Raw genomic sequence first — 26476 nt, forward strand, 5'->3', positions numbered from 1 at the left:
CTCCCCATAATCTTCTTGATATTCTTATTAGCTGCCTCAACCGCACCATTAATTTTTGGGCGATATGGTGACGAGTTGTGGTGCTTAATTTTGAATTGCCTGCAGACCTTTACTATCATACTGTTATTCAAATTCAACGCGTTATTAAATATGATCCTTTCTGGCATGCCATATCGATATATGATCTCCTTCTTCAAGAACTTACTGACTGCCGACTTTGTGACGTTGGCATATGAAGCAGCCTTTACCCACTTGATGAAGTAATCGATGACCACAAAGATGAATCGATGTCCATTAGAAGCCTTCGGTGAAATTGGCCCAATGACGTCCATGCCGCACATTGAGAAAGGTAACGGAGAAGTCATGACATGAAGGGGTGAAGGAGGCAAGTGGATCTTGTCACCATAAATTTGGCACTTATGGCATTTCTTGGTATAGCTGATGCAACCCCTTCCATTATCTCATAATTTGCCTGCCATTGTGAACCCATTGACATGTGTCTCGCAGACACCTTCATGGATTTCTTTTAAGATTTTCTTAGCTTCAACAGCATCAACACATCTTAACAGCACCTGATATTTCCTCTTTTTATACAGGATTTCTCCATCTAAGACATAGTCACTGGCTAGCCTTCTCAACATCCTCTTATCATTTTCAGTTGCCTGATCAGGATATTCACGGCTTTTCACATATCGTAAAATATCATAATAACAAGGATAATCATCTCTTTCTTCTTTGTCATCTATATTGCAGCAATGAGCTGGAGCCTCGCAAATACTCATCTGGATCTGCCTCATATCCCATCGTCCATTTATTCTGACCATAGAAACTAACGTAGCCAAGGCATCTGCCATCTGGTTTTCGTTTCGCGGGAGATAATAGAAAGTGATATTATCAAACACCTTAATTAAATCTCGAACTAGCTCACGATAGTTGATCAACTTTGAGTCTCTTGTTTCCCATTCACCTTCGAGCTGATAGATCACCAGTGCAGAATCTCCATACACCTCTAACACCTTGATTTTACGTTCGATTGCTGCACGGATTCCCATGATACATGCCTCGTACTCTGCTATATTATTTGTGTAATCAAAATCCAATTTGCAAGTGAATGGATAATGATCTCCATCTGGGGATACCAGGACTACCCCAATTCCATTGCCAACAGTGTTTGATGCTCCGTCAAAATTCAGTTTCCACGGATGATCTTCTGAAGTGTCCTCTTCGGTAGTTTCCACATACATTAGATATTCATTAGGGAAATCAAAGTTCAAAGGCTCATAATCTTCTAAAGCTCTGCTGGCTAGAAAATCTGCTATTGCACTTCCTTTCATAGCCTTCTGGTTCATATAAACTATGTCGAATTCGGAAAGCAGAATTTGCCATTGGACCATCTTTCCACTCAAAGCAGCTGACTCTATCATGTACTTTAAAGGGTCCAATTTCGAGATTAACCAAGTCGTATAGTATAACATGTACTGCCTCAAACTCTAAGTAGTCCAAACCAAGGCACAACATAATTTCTCAATTGGCGACTATCTCGTTTCACACTCAGTGAATTTCTTACTGAGGTAATATATCGCCTTTTCCTTCTTTCCTATTTCATCCCGTTGGCCGAGCACACATTCCATTGAATTGTCAAATACTGTCAAATATAGTATCAATGGCCCACCAGGACTAGGTGGCATTAATACCGGGGGATTGGACAAATATTGTTTAACCTTGTCAAAGGTTTTCTAGCACTAATCATCCCACACACCTGGGTTGTGTTTCTTGAGAAGACGAAATACGGGGTCACATTTCTCAGTCAGCTGTGAAATAAACCAGGCGATATAATTTAGTCTTCCCAGGAAACCTCGAACTTCCTTCTGAGTGAGCGGCGGAGGCAATTTTTGTATAGCCTTGACTTTGTCGAAGTCGACCTCAATGCCCTTTTCACTGATTATAAAACCAAGCAGCTTCCCTGACCTGGCTCTAAAAGTACATTTTGTTAGATTGAGCTTTAGCTGAAACTTCCTCAACCTCCGGAACAATTTCCTCAAAACCTGTATATGTTCATTTTCTGTTCAGGATTTTGTGATCATATCATTGACATAGACCTCAATTTCTTTGTGTATCATGTCGTGAAACAATGTTACCATGGCCCTTTGATACGTTGCTCCCGTATTCTTCAACCCGAATGACATCACCCTATAGCAAAAAGTCCCCCATAAAGTTATGAATGTGGTCTTTTCCATGTCCTCAGAATACATCTTTATCTGATTGTACCCAGAGAAACCATCCATGAAGGAAAACAGCGAGTAACCTGCCGTGTTGTCTACCAAAGTGTCGACATGAGGCAAGGGGAAGTTGTGCTTTGGGCTGGTCTTGTTTAAGTCCCTATAATCTACACACATCCTCATCTTTCCATCTTTATTAGGGACGGGGACAACGTTGGCTACCCATTCTGAGTAATTAACAACTTGTAAGAACTTAGCATCAAATTACTTCCGGACCTCTTCTCTTATTTTTACTATAACATCAGGTCTCATCCTTCGAAACTTTTGTTGAACAGGCCTGCATTCTTCTTTTATAAGGACGCGATGTACCGCAATATTAGCTTTTAGCCCAGGCATGTCTTGATATGACCACGCGAAAATATTTTTGAACTCTTGCAGTAAATCAATGAGGTCCCATTTTGTTTCCTCAATTATGCAAGTTCCAATGTTCACCTTTTTCCCCTCTTCCAAGGTCACACTCTCGATTATCTCTTTATGGGGTAGAATCTGTTTCTCTTCCTGTTCTACCATTCTTAACAAATCTGAAGGTAAGCTACAGTCTTCATCATCTTAAAAATCCTGAGATCCCTCTAGACACACGTCTTGCTCAAAAAGGAACTCCGGGTTTGTAACAACGTCACTCATGCCATTTATATCTAGAGACCTATTGTAGGAACGAAAGAATATCCAACAAACAAATGAACCTAAGTATAGCTTTATTTGTATGGTATGATTATAAATGAAATTCAAAAAAAGAAAATTTGCTCAAGATAAAAGAATATTTGCTCAGAATAAGACATGAAAGTTTTTTTATATTGAAATAAACGTTTTGAACATGAGCCTATATCATAAAAGATTCTTATTGCTTCTAGGCTTTAAAACAACAAGTGTGTTTTGAACATTACTCTGTATTAGCACAAAAAACTATAGGAATTTCCTCTGCAGTCTAGTTGTTCAGAACACTTCCAGGCTCATAAGGGCGAATGCTTGTTAAGTCATTTTTCATCACTTTCTCTTCATATATAACATTGATATTCAAATTTTTCATTGCGTCTTCAGCTGTTCCCTCTCTTGTCATCTTCAATTCAGGATAAATAACTCCACCTGACACAAATGTATAGGATATATGGGGAAAAGTCATTAATTCCCACTCAACTTCTGCACCATTCAGTCGTGCTCTTCGTCTCTTCTGCCTCTTTTCCATCTCCTTTTTTTTCGCCTTTGCATCTGGCCTATACCCTAAGCCAAACCGATCTTGTTTATTAGCTAAAATTGGTACCTTAACTCGTCCATGAAGATACTTTCCAAGTCCTCTTCCAAGCAATGCTCCCTTTCCCACTGTTAATTGCAATCTCATCCTCGTAGCCTTAGATATTCTTGGCATTAGGACCCTGCCCCCTTCAATGATGAAAGTTGCATTTACAAAATCCAATGACCGAAATGAACACTCAATTGCTTCATCATCATTTTCTATATACGGTGCACTACTAGTAACGGATGCAATAATGTTCTCCTCAGCATTTATCGTTATCAAGTGGCCCTCCATCACCAACTTTAAATTTTGATGCAACGATGATGGTACTGCCCCTTCCGAGTGAATCCAAAGCCTCCCCAACAAGCAATTATAAGAAGGCGTAATATCCATCACAAGGAAATTGACCTCGTATGTGCTTGGTCCGATCAGCAGAGGTACTTCAATCCTTCCGATCACTTTTCTCTCAGTGCCATCAAATGCTATATTTATGTTATAGCATGTCTTCATATGAGAGCTTTCTATTGGTAACTTATTTAATGTGGATAAGGGCAAAAGATTTAGCGCTGACCCATTATCAATTAATACCTCTAGCAGTGTATACCCTTTGCAGCGAGTGGTGATGTGCAAAGCCTTAATGGATCCCATACCCCCTGGTGGTATTTCATTATCACTGAAAGAGATGAAGTTATCGGTGCTTATGTTACTGACAAGGCGGTCTAGCTTGTTCACTGAAATATCTTCAGCGATATAGGTCACGTTCAACACTTTCATCAATGCATTTTGGTGAACCTCTGAGTTTTGGAGCAGAGCTAGTACCGATGTGCATGCCAGCTGCTTCTGCAACTGTTCCATAACACTATACTCACTGTGTTTTAGGAATTTCAAAAATTCTTTAGCTTCATCTTCAGTTACTGGTTTATTAACAAGTGGTTTTGTCATCTCTTTCCCTTGTTCAATCATCACGGACTTTCCTTTTCCAAGCTCAACCTTTGTACTTAGCGTGCTGACCAGACTCTTCTCCCCTAGATATGTTACATTACAGTTGTAATTCTAAGGCACCCTTTTATTATCCTTATACAGAAAAACCGCGGGTCTCTGGATTACAACTTTCGGTGTAATTTTCGCTCTAACTTCATTAATTTTCGGTCGCAAAATGATCACCACTGGGTGATTGACCTCAAAAACCTTCTCTATTAACCCTTCCTCCGAGGTGCATATATCTTCCTTCTCAGTAAACTCAAAGAACTCTATCTCTTTGTTGTCCATTAGAGCCTGTACCAAGGCCCTAAACTCACAATAGTTCCCTGCTTCTAGGGATTTACTCCCAAAGTTTTGCATGATTAGACTTTACTCTACCATCTTCTTCAAAACCTCCCTTATCGGGGTTCTCATTTCTGCCACATCCAACTTAATTTTCCCCCCCATATTCTCGACTATTGTGTTTACCCCTTTATCAGTATGATTGGGTAATGGATTTCCTACACCAGGTGCATCATCGAATTTTACAACACCCATATTGATGAGCCTTTCGACTCTTTTAAAAGAGGTGTAATTCTCTATCGAGTGTCTCGCGATTCCAGCATGATATTCACATTGAGCACCTGCATCATACGACTTGGGGTATGGGGGTTGCAGTGGTTTTAAATAGAAAGGAGATACGACGTATGCATCAAATAAACTTTTGTACAGCTCCCGATACATTACTGGAATGGGAGTAAATTGGGGCTTCTCTGTGTTTTGCTTCGTATTAGGCTCTTGCCTTGGCAAAGCTTGCTGGCCCGTAGCTACCATTTTCTGTTGATTTACCATGATTGGTTTCGCATAACCCATGTTCACATTGCTAACTTTATTTTCTTTCTTTTTCAAGGCTGACCTCCTAGTGCTTTCCCCAACCTCTATCTTTCCACACCTTATTGCATTCTCAATCATTTCACCAAACATAACTATATCCGCAAAACTCTTAGTTGCACTTCCCAACAAGTGATTAATAAAAGGTGCCTTTAAGGTATTAATGAAAAGCATGGTTGTTTCCTTTTCCAACAGTGGGGGTTGGACTTGTGTAGCAATCTCTCTCCATCTCTGAGCATATTGCCTGAAACTCTCATTTGACTTCTTCTCTATGTTCTGTAATGTGATCCTATCAAGCGCTATGTCAGTCACATGGCCATATTGTTTCATGAAGGCCTGTGCTAAGTCTTTCCACGATTTAACTTGGCTACGATTCAACTGATTGTACCATTTGGTCGCAACCCCAGTCAAACTATCCTGGAAATAGTGGATCAATAACTGATTATTATTAACATGACCAGTCATTCTCTGACAAAATATCGTGATATGAGCCTCAGGGCAACTGGTTCCGTTGTATTTTTCAAATTCTGGCATTTTGAACTTCGGAGGGAGTACCAGATCTGGGACTAGAATCAACTCCTTAGCATCTATTCCGCAATGATAATCAACGCTTTCCAATGCCCTGAATTTTTCCTCCAACCATTTATATCAATCTTCTAGTCGCTTTGGAAATTCTACTCCTGCCTTTCCTACTTCCGCGACCTCATCGAAGTCAATGACTGTAGGACTTGCCCGATGGTCTTCGGGGTTGGAACACGAGCCCGTCGGGACATTTGTCGGTGCCAAAGTACCAGTCTGATATTGGGGTTTGATACTGAGAGACACCTTTTTCGGATGTACTGGGGTATTTATTGGGGTGAAACCCGGAGGGTAAGCAAGAATCTCGCTATCATCCTCAGCATTGACCATGGGACTCTTCCCCTTTTCTGGCCTTCCAACTAGTAGCTGAGTCAATTCGCTCATCATACTCCTCTGAGATTCCAGCATTTGATCTTTCATATCTTGCTGGATCTTAGCTAATTGCTCTTGCATTTGTGCTTGCATCTGATCCTGCATTTCTTTCTGCATTTGCTCCAAATTTTCCAACCTTTGATCCATAGCTTTGGTCTTTTTCTGTGTGTAGTATTGATGTTCCAGGGTAACTATAATACAATTATTTAATTAATTAAGGTTTTTTTTTGTGAAATTTAATGCACATGATGCAATGAAATGCAAATGAATGAGATGAATGTACAACTAAAGAGACGTCTATTTTGATTCAATTCCATTTAAAAAACTTTATTAGAAAGTAAAATCATTTACATAAAACAGATCATATTTATGGCTTAGCCCTAATGCTCAAAGTTTTAACTTTCTTAAGAAGGTAAGCTAACTCACGACCCCGGTCTGACTCTAACTCATACTTCATACTTAGCACATCAGGCTGAACCGCTAAGGTCTGTAAATGATCGGCCACTTCTCGAATCTGAGCCAAAGCCTCACCCATGACATAATTTCTTTCCCTGACTTGGTCTTGCGATTGACGGAGTTGTTCCTTCCACTGTTCATTGTTCGACTCAAGGAATTCAATTCGGAGCTCACAGTTCTGTAGCGTAGTATCAAGTTATTCCACTTTTCCTTTCAAATCCTCGATCCTGTTCAGGCTAGCCCTTAATTCAATGTCAGAGTTATGACCACGATACAGATGTAGTGCCTTCTCTAAATCTGCTACCCGAGCTACCAACATCTTCTTCTCATCTTGACCTTCAACCAAGCTCTTTTTTAAAGCATTTTCACGTGTTTGAGCATCATAGAACCTTTTCTCCCACTGATCTGCTCTAGCTTTTTCCTCTTGAATTTCCTGTCGCCACTGTTCTGAGGCCTTCCCCAATCCGACAGAGTTTTCAAACTGTCCAGGTCTTCCTCAACCCTTCTTTTTCCTTTCCTCAACTTTTCAGCCTCGAGTTTGTGAACGTCGACATCCAAACTCAAATGCATATTTTCTTCCTCCAACTATTCTATCTTTTTCCCTAACTCTGCGTTTCTCTCTTTAAAGTCCCGTTTCACGATTTCAAGCTCCGAGAGGATTACTTGCAAATATTCTTCCATTGCACGAACATCCTCCAAACTCGGCTCAGGGATATTATCATTAACTCTTTTACTCAACCACCTATTGTATTTAGGAGTCATCATTGATCCAACAGCCAATCTCTTCATCTGGCGTATCTGTTTTCAAGCATCAGAAATATCTCGAACCTTTTTCTTATAATTGTTCTCTCTATAAGAAAACTCACTCTGGCTAGTCCATGTGTCATCAGTATAAATTGCCTTGATCTGTATTGTCCTAAAACAAGCAAAGAGGCATATCCAACAGCTCCCCAAATTCCAGGCAGGGGTACCCAGTCAGAACTCCCACACCGATAAAGAATCTCATCAAGAACAAACTAAGGAGCTCTCCACTCAACGTCCTCTTCTTGAAGATTTCAGAGGAGCACGATCCAATTTTCTTCTGATATGTCATCTCTCCTGGACATGACTGTTATTTCCTTTAACGGGGAGTAACTCTCAGAGAAAACCCGATAAGAAACCTTATCCACCTTCCAGAAATGGTTGTGGAACCAAGCCAACAACAATTGCGCACACCTTATAAATCTTCCTTCACTTGCCCTCCGACATGCACTCAAAGATCTGAATGTCTCAGCTAGAATTGTTGGCACCAGTGTGACCACTTTGTCAAGTCGATCAAAGAAATTGACAACTGCTTCATCTATATGCCTTAAGGCTTCGGGGAAAATCACCAAACCATAGATACTCAAGGCAAAAACATCAACTTTCCTCTTTATATCTGGATGTGCCACGATCAGGTCCCTCAAACTCACCAAAGAAATACACTTACCATTACCCTTTTGCTGAATTCAGGTTGTAAACCACTGTTCACTCATCTTGGTGATACTCATTAACTTATTTACAAAAGCCGGGGCACTAGCAGCCTTGGAATAAATTTTGTCGACTTAAACCTTTGGACAATGAAGCAAAGTTGTATACTCCTCCACAGTCGGCACCAAGTCCACCTTCCCAAAGGTGAAACAACTATATGTCAGGTTCCAGAACTGAGCCATAGCTCGAAACAAGTACTTGTCCACCTTGGTGTCAAGTAGGTAGGGTAAGTTGCCATAATTTTGATAGGACAGCTGCCTAGCCTTATCATCCCAACTGGCCCATATATCCCTCAACTCTTGGAGTTCATTTTGGGTCACATTGATACGAGTGAAGTTCCCCAATTTTGATGTACACCCCTTAGCCAAGCTATCCCCTTTCTCAAGTTGCATATTCTCTGACAACATATGGATAGTCGCATTATCTTCTACTTTATCAAGGAATTCGCTCTCCATAACCAGCTTTCTAATTTAGCAACTGAACAAAAATCGACCTCTTTAATATGAAATGACATGCAAACATAACCACAACAAAACATAACAAGTTAGTATCGAAAAATAAAAAATCAAAGCAAATAGAAAATAATCAAACACCTAACTGGGTAATCGCTAGGGTTAACATAGCTCTACCCAGGGCGGGCTCCTAGAGTTCACTATATGTGGCTCGGTTCTAGAAAAGGGTACCTGAACCAGCAGATTTCTCAACCCTCACCCATTATAGGCTCATGTGGATCGAGTTCGATTCAGGGGAATACATTCCCCTATGGCCATGCGGAGGTGAAAACCTCACGAAGACATAGGTACGGATATATCCCGGAAGCAGTCCATTAGCCCATGCGGAGGTGAAAACCTCACGGAGGCATAGTTTCTCACTCTCACTTAAAAAGGTGCGACCACAACGGTCATGCAAGATGATGCAAGGGGATATAAAAACCTCAAAATGCAAAACACGAAAAAAATTACAAAAACTATAAAACCCATAAAATGCAATAAAATGATCGTATGTTAAAATCCAAATTTTAAATTTTTGACAAAAGGACAGAAAATAATCAATTTTATGGCTTGGCTCTCTTATTGGTCCCCAGCGGAGTTGCCAAGCTGTCGAAACCTTTTTTTAAGTTTAGAAACGGGGATCGACTTTAAAACGAGGTATGGAGTCGCCACCGACCTTTTTTGATATGTAATTGGATCACCTTAAGATTGATCATTTTAATAAAATATTTGATTTATTAAAATAATAATTTTAGGTCTACGAAAATTGAGAAAAAGGGTTCGGGAGTCAATTACGCACGAGGAAGGGTTAGCACCCTCGTGACGCCCAAAAATTGGTACCGATTGATTATTGAATGTCCTACTGTTGAAAATTTGAAGGGAAAAAAAATTAAAATACGATTCCTTTAAAAATGTATGAACAATTCGAATTGGATTTTAAGATTCACTCGTTCTATACCACATCCAGCACGTTAGGACACGGTACTTTAAGCCTCCAAAAACTGAGATCACCTCATAATTTCCAAAACACGCAACAGAGTCTTAAAAAGGGTATTCTGTTATTTGGCCAAACGGAAAAATCAAAACTCAGCACGTTAGGGCACGATTTCCCGAATTTCCAAACACAAAACATTGCCTTGTTTTGAAGAGTTTCCCAAATAAGCAATTACAAAGCCAACGCAAAATATATTCATTTGGTTTACTTTAGGGTAAAAGGCAATCGATGTTAGGTGAAAATGCAGGATTTTAAAAACAAAATCATGATGCAATAATAAGAAATTAAAACATAATTATAAGCATGATACAATAAAAAGTGGATACGAATTGAAAACAAAAAATAACACATAATACACAAAACAACATTAAAACTAGGAACCAATGTAACGCAAAACAATTTAAAACCATATGAACAAAATACAAAGGGATAACATATGTTGGAATTCAAAATAGCTTATATGTATAAAAAACTGATAATATATAAGTGATTATTAAAATATATATTGAAATGAATAATATATAACATAATTTCAAAAAAACAAATTGACTTAACAAATGATATACATATTTATATGAAAATTAAAAAGAAATATGAAAATAATGTATATACAAAGATACCAAAGTAATTAAAATAAATAAAATATGCAATATAAAATAGGATCCTTTAAAGAAAGCCAAACTATATATGAATAATTTTAAAGAATATATATATATATATATATATATATATATATATAAAATAAATTTAGAAGAAAATATTTACATAATGATTTGAAAAGAAAATATATATTAAATAGATTTAAAAGAAACTATACAAATAAGATGACATAGAATTAATAATGTATATGAAATAAAACTAATCTCATCATAATTATACATGTACAATAATAGTATATAAAAATATTTTAATTAAATATTATACAAGAATTTAGAATAATACTACATAAAATAGAATTTTAAAATTATACTTTACAATTTAAACAAATAAATAACAAAGTAAAAAAAAAGCAACTCAAAATATATGTTTTAAAAAAATTTAAAAGAAATAAATAACAAAGTAAAAAAATTAAAGTAACCCAAAATGTATGTTCTTAAAAAAAATTTAAAAGTTGAGTGCTAAATAAATTAAAGAAATAATGAATTATACATATAATAAAAAAACTCAATTAAAATATATAAAAAAAGAAGGAATACTTCATAACTAAAACAAACCATTGAAATTAGAAAAGAGATTGAAGTGCAATGCGCGCGAATGCACAGGGACCAAAAGCACAAACAATCCAGACCCCTAAACGTAACACCTAGGCGCGGGTCGAATTGAAACATCGCAAAAATTGCGGGGAAAATTTAATAAAACAAATAAAACACAAACAGGGGCTAATTAAAAAACTGATGCAAATATGAAGGACTGGCGCGCAAATTGCCCATTTAAGGTAAAATGCGCTGACCAAGTCAAACGCGTGTATACCCCCCAATGCTGTTTCATTTTCACTTGACATTAAACCTGCTTTAAAACATTTTTTTTTTTTTGCTTTAAAAAATATTTTAGCTTTTCTTCTTTTAACAAAAAACCCTAAATGCTTTATTATTCCCTCAACTCACGCACCCCAGCCGAAAGGCCAAGCTTCAACCGCCCCAAAATCCAACTATGGTGAACAGAATCGAGCCCTCCGACGACGTGAGCGTGATGCAACTTCGGTAAGTCTCCCCCTTTTCCTTATATCGTTTACACACAGTAGATAAGAATCAAAGAAAACAAAAAATGAAATCGAAAGAAAAACAAGACTTTAAATCACCTTTAACAAGTATCGTTGCTATTGCTTTCTATATGTGTTTGATATTATCGTTATCTCAAGATCTGTACTCTCTTTCCAAAATAAAGAAAAAAAGGGTCCCTTTACAAACAAAAATCAAAGGCTTTATAGCCAAATACAAACGGTTTTTTGGCCATTTTCTTGTTCAAGTTGCAGGACATAAAGACGGGGGGAAAAGCCGGACGTGGGCGTACAACATGCGAGTTGGGCGCGAACGTAGTACGGGCGCAGAGGCTGTGGGACGTGCGGCGGCTGAGACTCTCAAGTAGCTTAGGGTTTCCTTGATTTCTGATTTGAGCCATTAGAGTTTGGGTTTGTAGTTGGGCCTGGTGTAACTAGATTTGGACTACTTTTTTTTGTTTTTTTGTGTATGTATGGGCCCGGGCTAAAAATTGGGTCTACAATATCGATTCACAAACTAGCACATTCACATGATAAACATACACCGTAATGATAAGGCCATTTACATATATACATAATAAAATATATCCAAATACAAGCCAAATCCAATGGCTAAAAATATAACAAAACATGTAGGCTATCATTAGCCAAAATGACCTATACATGCCATTAAAACCAAAATATATAACCAAAAGTACCAAAATAGACAATTGATAGTGTGATGCAATCTCCGACAACTTCCAATCCGAGCGAACTTCCGAACCACTATAAAACACGGAAAATAACACTGAGTAAGCAATTAAACTTAGTAAATTCGTATAACTAAAAATATAACTTACCATTTAACTGCAATTTAGGTAAGTAAATCAAGTCATATCACAACTCAATTTGGCCCAAAATCCTAACACATATTCATCAACCAAGTTAGCCATGTAGTCATTTGTCATATATAAACCATTTCTATGTGATTTACATAAATGCCTATACTAGTTCGTGTCAAACTCATATAACCTCATAACAGAACTGTGCTCATTGAACCACTTAGAATAATATCGGATACGCGGGTATCTCGCACACTATGTGCCAATATGTGGTCGAAACCATTACTATCTCATATCTCATATCAATGCTCTCTCTCGAGCCATAACTGGGTCTATTCACACAAGCTGTTAGTCAAGACGTAGCTACACGGTGTTGCTCACACAAGCTGTCAAGTAACTGCAATACATGCCAAAAACTCAGCCACCGATAGGATGTATGAGACCAACACCCAAAACACGGTAACCCCTAATGACATGTCATTTGTATCCTATTTATTCCTAAGGTTCAAACGGGATCCTTAAGTCGCCGAAACTTCGTTGAATATTTTCGTGGAGTTGTATTATCAAGAGTATAATAATAAAGCATTTGAATCAAATATAATTTAATACTTATTAAACATACGAACTTACCTCAAACTCGTAAGGAGAAAAATGACCAATTAGTCCAACACTTTATCTTTTCCCCATCTAAATCTGTACGTTGCTTTTCTTGATCTATATAATCAAATTTAACTAATTCAAACCTCATTATATTCAATCCAATCCAAAAATCATATTTTAGAAAATTTATCATTTTGCCCCTATACTTTTAATTTCTTTACAATTTAGTCCCTGGGCTCGTAAAATGAAATTTATGCAATTTCATCCTTACCTAAGCCTAGCCAATTTTTATACATGCTTATAGCAGTCCATACATTTCATTAATTCACAAATTTCACAATGATATTTCACATTTTTAAATTTAACCCCTAATTGACAAATTTATCAAAAATCACTTAACAATAGCTGTTTATTTAACAACAAGAATTCATTTTCCTCCATTAAATTTCACAAAAAACTAAAATGTACTCATGGCAAAACCTTAGACATTCAACCATCTTGCAAATTAGTCTCCGGGCTAGTTAGGTTAAGCTACAACGACCCCGAAAATATAAAAATCATTAAAAAGGGAACAAAATTTCGCTTACATGCAATGGATTTGCTCAGCCAAAATTTTCAAGCTTCCATGGCTCTTTCTTGCTGTAATTTTCGGTTGAAAAATGAAACAAGAAGATGACCACTTTGTTTTATTTTATTTAATTTAGCTTTTATTCCTAAATTACAAAATTACCCTTACCTAACTTTAAAAATTTCATAATTGCCAAGCCATGCACATCCACTAACTCATTCAATTGTCTAATTACCATATAATGACTTCCACTTTAAATTTCTATAGCTATTTAATACCTTTAGCTAATAGAATACAACTTTCACACTTTACGCGATTTAGTCCTTTTAACAAATTGAACATGCAAACGGTAAAATTTCTTAACGAAATTTTTATACGATAATACTATCATGCTGTAGATCATAAAATAATATTAAAATAATTTTTTTGACCTCAGATTTGTGGTCCCGAAACCACTGTTTTGATTTCACTAGAAACGGGATGGTACACAAGGGACACATGGCCAAACCATATGCTCATGTGCTAGGCCGTGTGTCACACATAGCTGAGACACACGCCCGTGTCCCTGCCCGTGTGAACAAAAATAGGCTATTTCTAAGCCATATTTTTCACCCAATTTTGGTATCAGCCTAAGCACAATAATTTGCACAATCACAAGTCACAATATGACCTTCAGTTCAAGCCCAACTCAAGTTTAATACATGTCATAACACCCCATATGTCCAAGTATTCAATCTTACCTAATTAACCGTATAAATATATATCCATAATTTACCAATAATGTTATCTCAAACCATTTGTCAACATACCCATAAATTATCCATCACTTGACCATATTAAATACAACAAACATGATAAGGCCACACATATATACATATCAAAATATGTCCAACTCAAGCCATTCCAATGGCTATTTACAACAAAATACTTTGAAGCCAACATTGGCCAAATTACCCTATACATGCTATTATAATCAAAGTTAGTTTTCTATATGTACAGAAATGGGCCGATGGATAGTGTGAGATATCTCCGCCAAGCTTCCAATCTAATGAGCTTCTGAATTACTATAAAACAGAGGAAATAAAACAAAGCAAGTACTTAATGCTTAGTAAGTTATAACATAGAATTTAACTTACCATTATTTCACATATAAGGTAGGCATACAAAACATATTCCAAACAACTTGGCCAAAAGTCTAAACACATATCCTCAACAATCATGTTAATCATGTATTTCATATAAATATCAAGAAACATGTATGAGCTCACAAATAATCAAATTTTATATTCATACACTTTCTCATCATGGGTCCTTGTAACAAGTACAATTATATCCATGTATTTCAAGTATATTTCCATAATAATTTGTCTTGAACTTAGATTGTCACATATCAAAACTTTGCTCATTGAATCATTTAAAATATTGATAGATACACGGGTAGTACACATTAAGTGTACAAAACTATAATTCGTCAATTTATATTCAGGAATGCTCACGTGAGTATATAAACGGGTAGCTCTTTTGAGCCATGTAATGGGAAACTTATAAGAGCCATAATCGGGAAGTTCAAGCGAGCCAATATTGGGAAGATCCGGAGAGCCATTAATCGGGAAGCTCATAAGAGCCAGTTATCGGGAAGTCTGAAGAGCCAATTATCGGGAAGCTCGTAAGAGCTAAGAGAGCCATTAATTGAGAAGCTCGCAAGAACCATACAACGGGAAGCTCATGAAAGCCAAATATCTGGACGCCCGTAAAAGTTGTGGTGTGCCCGTAATACATGCAGAATCACAACCAATCGGGAACCCTTAATGACAAAGTCATTTGTATCCATCAAATTTCTCAGGTTTAAACAGGACATAATACTTGTCATATATATATATATATATATTCTGATATGTGATCATTTATTAAGCATGAAAATTATACATTTCACATACATAACATTTAATTCAAACATATAAATCATACAATTTAATTACACGAACTTACCTTGACAAATGTTCGTGTACACAAGAGCTACTAATTCGTTACTTTCTCTTTTCTTCGATTTAACTCCGTATTTGATCTATCCTGATCTATACGAATAAATTTAACATCAATTTAATACAATTCATACCCAATTCAATCCAATTCATATTTTAGCCAGAATTACCATTTTACCCTCACACTTTTAATTAATTCCAATTTTGTCCCTAGGCTCGGAAAATGAAATTCATGCAATTTAATTCTTATTTCAAGCCTAGCCGATTTTTACATGTAACAATAGCATTCCATGTATTTCATAAAATTTAGAATTTTTCCATGAATTTTTCATCTTTTCAATTTAGTCCCTAAATCACAATTTCATCAAAATTTCTTTTACAAAAGTTGTTTATCTATCAACAACCTTCCATTTTCTACCATAAAACTTCATAATTCTTACATACTCATCCATGGCAAAACCCTAACACTTTTATAACTTTGCAAATTAATCCCCGAGATAGCTAGATTAAGCTATTACGACATCAAAAGCTAGATTAAGCTATTACGACATCAGAAATATAAAAATTATTAAAAATGGGACAATAATACCTACCCAATTAAGCCAAATAAGCTTGTTCAAAACTCAATTTCCATGGCTAGGGTTTCGACATTTTTGTTTAATAAAGATGATATAAAATGATGATATTTTTATTATTTAATCATTTATCATTTTTTATTATTTCACTTTCTAATTTAGTCATTTTCTTTAATGAATTTTCCAATGATGACTAATCATACTTATCTACTAACTCCACTAATTAGTCTATTTGCCATATAAGGACCTCTAATTTTGAATTCCATAGCTATTTGATCCCTTTAGCTACTAGAATTCAACTTTTGCATTTTATGCAATTTGGTTATTTTTATCAGATTAGACATGAAATCAGTAAAATTTCTTTACGAAATTTTCATACGACATATCTATCATGATGCAGACCATGAAATAACATTAAAATAATTTTTCTTCCGGACTCGAATTTGTAGTCCCAAAACTAATGTTCCGATTTCACTGAAAATTGGTTGTTACTTTTGATAACTAAGTTGCACTTATCTTATCTTAGTGTTATTTAAGTGTAAATATTTTAAATTTTTTTCAATTTGTTGGGGAAACATTAATTTTAATGTTTTTAGTGTATTTGATGTATTATATTTTTAAATTTTTTTATATAAACAAAAAATATAAAAAAAATTTAATACGGGCGAGTTGAGCTCTATTTTTAGCATTTTTATCTGGGTCGAGTTTGGGCCTATTTTTCAGGATGGGCCGAGGCTAAGCCTAGAAAATAGGCCTAAAATTTTGTTTCAGCCCGACCCATCCTATGATCAACTCTATTACGAAAGGATATATCTATATTTTGCATAATTAATTTATTATTCGGTAAACTCAAGATACTAATTTTATTGTTCCGTTTAACTTAAGACACCAATAAAATTAAAGCTTAAATAATAGTATAGATATTAGAAGAGATTTCCTTTCTTAATTACCATGGTTTGTTATTTATTTATTTTTCACCTCACTATTTGTAACATAAAAAAATGCAACAAGAATCAGATTCATTAATCTTCTTCTCCATTTTATTTTATTTACTTTTTCAAATTAATAATTTTAAAACCTTTAAAAGTTAATAAAATATTTAAAATTGAATAAATTATAAAAATAATTATTTTATTTATCTCATATTACACTTTAGTTACTTTTGTTTGAAATGCTACGTTTTAGTCACTTACGTTATTGTTTTGTTACGATGTAGTCACTTTACCGTTGAGCTTCGTTACCTGCCTAATAGTGGTCCTACGTGGTTGTCCAAATGAGTTTTAAATGCCAACTTAGATGTCCTATGTGAATGTTTAAATTAAATTTATTTAATTAAAAACTTATTTTTATCTTGGCAATTGGATATCCAATATAACATTTAAAATCTATTTGGACTGTCACGTAGGACTGTCGTTAGGGAGGTGATAGAGTTTAATGATAGGGTAACCACTTTGTAATAAAACGATAACGTAAATGATTAAAACGTAATATTTTAAACATAAATGACTAAATTGTAATATAAAGTAAACAAAAATAAATATTTTTATAGTTTACCTTTTAAAATATTAACATAGAAAGAAACAAATCTAAAATAGAGAGGAAATTAATAATAATAAGAAAAAATAAGACGAATGAAGACCTCATAGAAAATGAAGGTAATAAAAAGCTTATGCTCTTAAAAAAGGCAGGAGGAGGCGGTACGCCAACGTTATCAAACGAAAACACAATCAAAACCCTTTCCCTAACTCTCTCTTTTTGTTTTTCCTTTTTTATTTTGTGAAAGGAATTCCGATGGAAGACGACGATGAGTTCGGAGATCTTTACACGGACGTTCTCAGGCCTTTCTCATCAACATCCACGACGACGTCGTTGTCATCTCTTGCTCCGCAGCCATACCAGCCTTCTCCTACACCCACACAGCTCCTCCGTCCGATCGATCTCAACCTTCAGTCTCAACACGATGGCAATACCCTCTTCGGAGCTCCCGCCGCCCAAACCCTAGCCCCCTTTAAATCTCCTCCTTCTCCCCCGGCTGTTCCTGCTGAGGCAGAAGCTCCGGATTCGATCCCTTCTTCCCTTGGTTCAGTTTCCGAACCAATGGTTCTGGATTCCAAACATGAATCGGCGGATGGCAAAGTGCTTGAATTTGATATTGAAGAGGGTGGTGGTAATGGAATTGAGGATATAGGCTCAAATGATCCGTTAATCCCGGGTTTAACCGAAGTGATTCGCCAGGAAGGTAACAATATTGGGATTCGAGGCAGTCAAGCGGAAGCCGATGGAGAAAGGGATGATTGGGACAGTGACAGTGAAGATGATCTACAGATTGTATTAAACGACAACAACCACGGCCCGGTGGCTATGGAAACAGGAGGAATGATAGGCGAAGATGATGACGATGACGAAGATGGGGACCCGCTTGTGATACTGGCTGATGGAGATGCAAACCAAGGGACGGCGGAGCAGGAATGGGGCGAAGAAAGAGGGCAAGCGGCTGATGGGGAGAAGAAAGAAGGGGGAGAAGCAGGGAAGGTTACCAGTGGCAGCGTTCTTGCACCAAAAATTGGGTACAGCAGTCATCTGTACCATCCGTTTCATTCTCAGTTTAAGGTCAGTGTGTTAATATGTTGATGCTGTTGTTCTTGTTAAATCAAACAATTTGGAAACATTTAGGAAAGAAATGGGGTTTTTTGTTTTTCATGTGCCCCAATTATTTGATGAATCATTAGGATTAATTTAGTATAGTTATTGGTTTGTAAACTTTGTACAGAATGAAATTATGAAATGATAAATAACAGTAAGAAGATTTGACTCGTGATTGTATTGTGATGTTTTCTGTTTTGATATTATATCTGAATATTGGAGATCATAACGTTCGATCAGAAATCATTATGATTATCAATAAATAGACCTTCCGTCTGTTTGGCGAGAATTTGGTTTTGTTCGTGGTTGGCTTAAAAGCACTTCGACTGATATTAATAGAACGATTCTGCTTCACTCCAAATCTCGCTTACTTCAATGGAACTTAAGCATTGTTCATGTATTGTTGGCTGGCAATACTGGCTTGTAAGTTGTAAGAAAGGGCTCTTTAATTAATCTTTCTTCTGATCCTAAACTTGAACTAGACAACTTAAAAAAAAAAAGAAAGTTCTGTCATAAGTCTTGATTTTTGAACTTTTGGGGCAGTTAGTTAAAGGTCTCAATAGTAAAACCTTTATGGATGAGGTACACAAATGCAACTACAGTTAATACCTTTTCAGATGTAATATGCTTTAACAGTCTCCTACACCAATAATTCTCTGTAGGAGCTGTTGAAGATGAAAAATTATGTTCCAAAGAATTTTTTATATGTGAGTCAAGTAATTTGTGCTCAAGAGCAAGTACAGATACTTCTGCAAAGAAAAAGTGCAAACAGCCTGTCAGTAAAAGAGAGGAACCTGTAGAGAGTAATATTGTTCTCAACAAATTGAAGGCAATGCAACAGCAAGTGCTAAATTTTGCTGAAACTGTGCTTCTCTTCATACTTGTTTGAAACTATTTTGAAACAGATTTTGTGTTCTATTTAACCTAGACCTTGTCATTAGTTATACCATAGAGTTTAAGTTATTTCCAGCTTAAGATTTGTTATTGCAATTGACATCTTGGTTGCTCATATATTCTGCTGCAACCTTGTTAATTATATCATGAACATTATGAGCTGTTCATGAGCCACTAATTCCCTCTTTTGGCTATTATATTTATCGTGCAATGTTATAATCGGTGCATCATTTGATATCCTTGTTTCTTGATTTGTATGTTTTCTTGGCGCATGCTTTAAAGTGGATTTTTAATTTAGCTTAAGAAATTTTGATTGAGCCGTCTATTTTACTTAAAATTTAATACTTGGTGATTTGATGAAAATTGAGCCTTTGTCTTGAATGTGCTATCCAATAGAAATTTTGGTGCATGTATGTTAAGGATCTGATCGATTGATTGTCTGTTGTAAACTGTAACTTTTATAGAGGAGAAAAAAAATCCATTGCTGGATGATCATCATATTTCTTTTATTCTGGTCTTATGATGCTTGTTCACTTTGGTTTCTGATTAATGCTGTGATCTCTTTTATGCTACATGGCAGTATGTAAGACCTGGTGCAACACCAATGCCTGGAGCCACTGCAGGTGGTTCTGGAGGAGCCCCAGGTCAGGTTTCTCCAATCATGGGTGCTATGGCTGGTCGTGGTAGAGGTGATTGGAGACCATCTGGAATGAAAGCTGGTCCTCCCATGCAAAAAGGTTTCCACCCTAGTTTTGGAGCGCCTGGCTGGGGTAATAACACAGCAGGGCGAGGTTTTGGTGGTGGGCTGGAATTCACTCTTCCTTCTCACAAGTAACTGCTTAACCTTCTATAATTATGTTATTATGGAATGGTAGTTGGTGGTGTTAATTTTGATCTTGGAATATTTGATCCATTTGATTTTGGCATTTAGAAGCTGATAATGGAGACAAATTACATGTTCTAAAATGCCTTTTGGCTTCTGTAATACATGTTATGTTTCATTTTTCTACTATCATTTTTGAACTCTTTTAATTTCGCTGTTTTTTGCCTGACTAGTTTTTTATTAATACGATGTGGTTCCAGGACCATATTCGATGTTGACATTGACAGTTTTGAGGAAAAGCCATGGAAATATCCTGGCGTTGATCTCTCTGACTTCTTCAACTTTGGTCTAAATGAGGAGAGCTGGAAAGATTATTGCAAACAACTGGTAATGATTCACTTTAAATGATTCCTTATTTCATTGTTGCAGGAACTAAGGTCTAAGAGGTTGTATTTTAAAATTTTTTAGGAACAACACCGCTTGGAGACCACCATGCAAAGCAAAATTCGTGTTTATGAAAGTGGGAGAACCGAGCAGGTAATTTTGCTTTTATTTATATCTGAAAAATGTTTCCTTTTAACAGTTTAATATTTGGCTTGGTGGTATGGTTTCTGCAGTTCTGCAACTGCTGTTAAGGACTTGACTTTCTTGCTTTTTCTTTAGGGTTATGATCCAGATTTGCCTCCAGAATTGGCAGCAGCAACTGCACAAGTGGTACCAGCTGCTGCTAATCTTGTAAAGTCAGATGGTGGACAAAATGACATGACAAAAGGAGCTGGTCGAGTGCGACCGCCACTGGTAAGCTTCATACGCTGGTTTTACATTCCATGCATTATAATTATAAAAGCAATCCTGTTAGATGTTATAGATACTTCAACTATATTATATTTTTCTCTGTAAATACTTATTTTTGTACTCTTAGCTCTTTAACATATGTGCTTGATCTGTGTCTGTTCTTCTCTTCCCTTGCTGTCCAATATTAACTAACTACTTTATTATGTGTGATGAATAATTTCATGTATTCTAGGCCTGTTGTGCAATTTCTTTTTATCCGTTTGATAATTTTTTTTATTTACTGTACCAGCCAACTGGAAGACCGATACAGGTGGAGGGAGGTTCTGGAGAACGCCTCCCTTCCATTGATACTCGGCCACCTCGGGTACGTGATTCAGATGCAGTTATTGAGGTGAGCTATCTACCTTTGTTTCTATTGCACTTACCTAAGTCTTATTTATTATCTATATTATGCTCATGCGAAACTCTTTACTCTTAATTGTGTAAACAGATTGTCTGTGAGGATACTCTAGATGATGATTCCTCCACGGGCAACGGTGTTGAAGGCCGAGCAGAAAATGATCTACCGATGGAGGATCTTAGAGGAGATCTTGCATCTGAAGCTGCGATTGCACATGAAGATACTGAATATTTTGATGATTCTGCAGATGCTTGTAAAAGTCGAAAGAAGGAACTAGTTGGAAGGACTGTGAATTTTGCTCGTGATAATGTGCGTGAAGACAATGGGGTTTTGCCTTTCCCCGTGGAAGCATCACGTCCATATGGTCCTGGACCTAGGGTTCAGAGTCCTATGGGTCCTAGTGAAAACTCTGGCAGTCCTCCTGATGAGAGGTACGAACAATATTGTTGCTTTTTTGCGATACTATACTACAAGTAGAGTGGTAAAGCAGTTGTTCACCTTAAATATGCATTTGCTTATTTCTGTTTTTGTTGTTCTAATTTGTACGTGTTGACTCTTAATTCTTTCGGGTAGAAAAAAATTTTGAGATGTAGTTGTCATAAACTGATACTTCATTATAGCAAAATTGACACATTAATTGCTTTGTTAAGAAGTATAACTAAACATGCTTTCATGTGCCCTGAAAAGTGAAGGAACTTGGAGGATATTGGGAGTCATAAAAGATCATAGTGTTGTAGGTCTCTATTTATCTAGGGAGTAGAAAATAAATGCTAATCAAGATGGTGAGTCTGAAAAGGCATGAAGTTGGTAGCAGTTCCGTGTTATCATTGACTGGTCAGATTGACTTATTTTACTTTATACTCCATGGTGATAACCATAAATGTTTCCATCATAGTTTGTAATCTTTAAGCAGATGGATTTCTTTCTAGAATGTTTGGCTGTGAAAAGAAATGAATTCCTGTTGCTGTTATGATTAACTCTTTTGCATGTTTCTGATGAGCCTGTTACGTTGATGAAGTCCATGCCTTTGCGATCCATTTCATAAATTGAAAGTGAGAGATACAAGTTTGTTTGAAAGGCTGGTTATGAGTTTTAGCAAGGATTTCTTAATTGTCTTAGATTGTTTTTACTGTTTCCTTTAGGTTGATGTTTAATATATGATTGAGATGTTAATATCACATCTCATAATAAGTGTTATTAACCCTCTCTGTAACACAGGCATCGGCAGGGAAGAGTATGTAGGAAGTCCCCTTGCATTACACCTATTCATGGTGAACGTGATAATTTCAATGATACTGATAGGGAAGAATCTGTTGAACGCATGGATGGTAAATCTCCTTGTGTAGTTAGAGATCCCAGGGAGTCAAGTGTTGAGCATAAGGATCATGTTGATGATGAACTTGAGCCAGCTGATGGAAGCCCTGTTACGGAAAAGGATGAGCTGATAAATGGTACCCATAAAGATGAGAATTCACTTAATCCCATGAGAAATGAAAAAATAAGTTCTCAAGCAGAGCAATGGAAGCTTCGTGAACGTGATGATGATGAGGATTCTAGGGCTGCAAGGAGTAGTGAAAACAGCAAAGCAAGATCTGGCAGCAGCAGAGATTATCAGAAGTGGCGAGATGGTGCTGAGGAGGAAGTTGTTCAAGGTGAACGTTCTTCTTGCATTGGGATTGTCAAGAAGCATCTTGATGAAAATGATCAAAATTTCCGGAGAAAAGATCGCGATGGGAGACTTGAGATTGAAAGAAATTGCATGGTAGGTAAACCAGGAGAGGATTCTTATCCTCTTAGAGATGTTGACGCTAGCTTGTCACATAATTTGCCCGTTAAAAAAGAGGGTTTTGGTAGGCGAAGGGAGAGTGACAACCCTGATGGTACTTGGCAATGGAGAGAAGATGATCCTTATGGCAGAAAAGAAAGAACTGAGGAGCTAAGGAAGAGAGATCATGATAATGAAATGGGTTCTAGGAACAGGGCTAAGGTTCGAGAAAGTGAGAGGAGTGACAAAGATGATTATCCATCTAGAAAACAATTGGACAATGGCAATTATAAGGATGTCAGTGCAAGACATAGGGAAAGAGATGATAATTTGAAGAGTAGGTATGAAGCAGCAGATGATTACCCAAGCAAAAGAAGGAAAGATGAGGAGTACCTAAGGAGGGACCAATCAAACAAAGAGGAGCTCCTGCAAGGACGTAGAGAATCCAGTGGCAGTCGCAGGAAGCGAGAAAGGGATGAAATCTTAGACCCACGTAAGAGAGATGAACAACGAAGAACAAGAGAGAATTTTGATGAACATCATTCAGCTCGGCACAAGGATGAGGTTTGGTTGAATAGAGAGAAGGTTGAGAGGCTGCGGGAGAGGGATGAATGGCATAGGCTAAAGCAATCCCATGATGGAAGTTTATCAAAACGGGAGAGAGAGGAAGGACGAGGTATTGTGAGGAGTGGCCGTGGTTCAGAAGACAAAGCTTGGGGTGGACATACCAGGGGAAAGGATGAGTATAAAGTTTCTGAAAAAGAATACCAACTCAAAGAGACAGTACGCCACAGTGAACAGGTGAAGAGAAGGGATCGGAATGATGACGAAAGTTCCTCACGCCATAGAGGGCGTGAAGATTTGTATGCGCGTGGACACCAATTTAGTAATGATGAGAGAAAATCCAGGCCGGAAAGGTCAAGCACTCGGAGTGACCATGGTGTCGATGCTTCGGATAGCCAGAAGGGGCATGAGAAGAAACATAAAGAAAACACTAGGAAGAATAGAGAATCTGAAGGTGGGAATCAAACCACTTTGGGTTCTGCCAAGAAAAGCCAAGAAGATTTAAGTGGTCACAACAATGAAACGGTATGTTTCAAAGACTCAAGGACATAATGTTTCTTTACTAGCAAGGAGAACTATACCAGAGCATTTTCTGGAAGGGAGCTTATACATGTCCATACTTGCATAAATAAATCTTCTATTGAAAGATGGTGCATTTTCTTCAAAATTAGAAATTCTGGTTTTACTTACCCTATCATTGTTGTTTTTGAAACATCTTCTTTCAATCAAATATATATCTGTTAAGAGTTAGAGGACTGTGTGTCTGTATCTGCACAATTCTCATGACCCAGATATTACTTTTAGATTGAAGTCATTTTATGTTCATCTGTAAATTTTCTTAACACTATAGACAAAACTACTCTTTTTCCAACTTTTCATATTAATATGTAAAGGTTGCACTTCTAAAAGAAAATGATTGTTTATCTATTAACATTGTTATTATCATTATTATTAACCTTTGCCTTGCTTAGGGCTTGAAAAGTGATGAGAAGAACCCAGTACATTATAACTCTTCCAGAAAACATAAAGAAGATGCTTCATCAGAGGACGAACTGCGAGAGTCGAAACGAGGGCGCTCCAAATTGGAACGTTGGACAAGCCATACTGAGAGGGATTACAATATCAACAGCAAGTCATCAGCTTCCTTGAAGTTCAAGGAGATTGAGAAGATTAATAATGTTGTGTCTTCCGAGTCTAACAAATTTCCAGATGGACCTGGTAAGTCAGTTGAGCCTGTTGAGCGCTTTCCTCCTTTGTCTGACAATAAAGGTGTCAGTGGGCCAGAGATCAAGGAAGCTGATTCAAGACCATCGGAGGATCAGCACCTTGACACTGTCGAGAAGCTAAAGAAGCGAAGCGAGAGGTTCAAGCTTCCAATTTCTAGGGAAAAAGATACCCTCGCAACAAAGACAGAGAATGAGGCATTACCTTCGACCGAGAATGAAACTCCTGTAGATTCAGAGATAAAACATGAGAGACCTGCCCGAAAACGAAGGTGGATCAGCAACTAATCGTGGAATAAGCAACCTACATTTTTGCTGTGCTGCCTTTTGACTTTTTAACTAATGGACCCCAAAGGTCCCCGTGCGGTGTATTTTGAAATGGCCATTATGTGGTTCCCAGGATGGGGGATTTACCACAGTTACAGTCGTACCTCAGTATGCTATTGTAACAGTGCTGCTGTCATGTATCTTTTTATTTCCAGAACTATGTGTATATATACTAGAGAACGTAACACTGAACTAGTCACAAATGGTGGCACATATTCCATTTGGAGTCCAATTGAGGTGTGCTGATGAGATTATCAGAACATGTTGAGGGTCCTTTCTTCTGGCCTGTGTAAGAAGTTGGGGGGCATCAGAGATGAGGAACTTGTTCTGATGCTTACAACTTTCCACTTAGCATTTTGAAGTATGAAGAAAATACGGGTGGTACTAGCCATTGAGCAGATAAGACACTCTTGCATTTGTAATGGCTGGAGAAGAAGATACATTAAAGGTTGGTTGGTATCTTTATTTGTATTAGTATACCTTAGCTTGATCAGGTTATAACAATTTTGTCTTTGTTAATTTTTTTTCACACATTTCTTAATTTTAGCAATTACTGCAAAAAGCCTGAAGATTGAAATACTTTTGAGAGCTTTTTTTGTTATTGAGAAGCAATTTAACAAAAAAGTGATAGAAAAGAATTTGACTTTTTTGTCATTTCTTTCCAAACTGTCAGTATTTTTTTATTGTTCCATTCCATGATTGTTAAACTTTGCTCTTAATGAAGTATTGTTTGAAGGTATAGAGATTGTTTACGGTTTTCTTCATTTGGGACAATACCTTTTGAAAAGTCTTCTGTATAAATTTGAGATTTAGTGTGTTTTGAAATTTAAAAAATCTGTCTACTTTTTCAAGCTAGTCTTATTATTATTATTATTATTATTATTATTATTATTATTGATAGTTTTGTTAAAATTTATCAACTTATCATTTTATTTTCTATTAATAAGATATTTTAATCAATTTTTTAGTTACAAAATTTGACAAAATAATTATAAATGACTAAATTGTGTTTTTAAA

The 26476-nt window shown here is 36.6% G+C and overlaps 3 protein-coding genes and 1 long non-coding RNA gene across 5 annotated transcripts; 2 read left to right on the forward strand and 2 right to left on the reverse strand.

Annotated features, from left to right (window-relative positions):
- Nucleotides 1-461: 461 nt before the first annotated feature.
- Nucleotides 462-1244, reverse strand: LOC108462195 (uncharacterized). The gene has a single exon (XM_017762172.1). It carries the CDS (start codon nt 1242-1244, stop codon nt 462-464), a length of 783 nt encoding a protein of 260 aa, XP_017617661.1.
- A 3319-nt stretch (nt 1245-4563) lies between these two features.
- Nucleotides 4564-5895, reverse strand: LOC108462194 (uncharacterized). The gene is made up of 2 exons (XM_017762171.1): nt 4870-5895; nt 4564-4785 (listed from the first exon to the last, which is right to left on the reverse strand). The coding sequence occupies exons 1-2, from the start codon at nt 5893-5895 to the stop codon at nt 4564-4566; spliced, it is 1248 nt and encodes a 415-aa protein (XP_017617660.1).
- A 5211-nt stretch (nt 5896-11106) lies between these two features.
- On the forward strand, nt 11107-12017 carry LOC108462902 (uncharacterized). Its single transcript, XR_001867961.2, has 2 exons — nt 11107-11462; nt 11735-12017. It is a non-coding gene; the product is annotated as an uncharacterized LOC108462902 (long non-coding RNA).
- Nucleotides 12018-17625: 5608 nt separating this feature from the next.
- Nucleotides 17626-26198, forward strand: LOC108463983 (FIP1[V]-like protein). Of its 2 annotated transcripts, none has more exons than XM_053023916.1 (9): nt 17626-18635; nt 20143-20393; nt 20646-20772; nt 20854-20922; nt 21049-21183; nt 21470-21571; nt 21671-22011; nt 22799-24434; nt 24881-26198. In XM_053023916.1, the coding sequence occupies exons 1-9, from the start codon at nt 17817-17819 to the stop codon at nt 25418-25420; spliced, it is 4020 nt and encodes a 1339-aa protein (XP_052879876.1). In that variant the 5' UTR covers nt 17626-17816; the 3' UTR covers nt 25421-26198. The 2 variants fall into 2 exon arrangements, with proteins under 2 accessions (XP_052879876.1, XP_052879877.1); XM_053023917.1 differs by having other exon boundaries at nt 17627-18635; nt 24892-26198.
- Nucleotides 26199-26476: the final 278 nt, after the last annotated feature.

This window comes from Gossypium arboreum, chromosome 13 (assembly GCF_025698485.1).
Source record: "Gossypium arboreum isolate Shixiya-1 chromosome 13, ASM2569848v2, whole genome shotgun sequence".
Lineage (NCBI taxonomy): Eukaryota > Viridiplantae > Streptophyta > Magnoliopsida > Malvales > Malvaceae > Gossypium > Gossypium arboreum.

What these genes read in the sequence shown, in the direction of transcription:
- LOC108462195 (XM_017762172.1), bottom strand. Translation starts at nt 1,244, where the DNA reads ATGTATGTGGAAACTACCGAAGAGGACACTTCAGAAGATCATCCGTGG.
- LOC108462194 (XM_017762171.1), bottom strand. Translation starts at nt 5,895, where the DNA reads ATGCCAGAATTTGAAAAATACAACGGAACCAGTTGCCCTGAGGCTCAT. An exon ending in GGGAGGTTTTGAAGAAGATG is followed by an intron (nt 4,786 to 4,869) that starts GTAGAGTAAAGT and finishes GCCTTGGTACAG; the next exon opens with GCTCTAATGGACAACAAAGA.
- LOC108463983 (XM_053023916.1), top strand. Translation starts at nt 17,817, where the DNA reads ATGGAAGACGACGATGAGTTCGGAGATCTTTACACGGACGTTCTCAGG. An exon ending in TTCACTCTTCCTTCTCACAA is followed by an intron (nt 20,394 to 20,645) that starts GTAACTGCTTAA and finishes ATGTGGTTCCAG; the next exon opens with GACCATATTCGATGTTGACA. An exon ending in GTGGTCACAACAATGAAACG is followed by an intron (nt 24,435 to 24,880) that starts GTATGTTTCAAA and finishes TGCCTTGCTTAG; the next exon opens with GGCTTGAAAAGTGATGAGAA.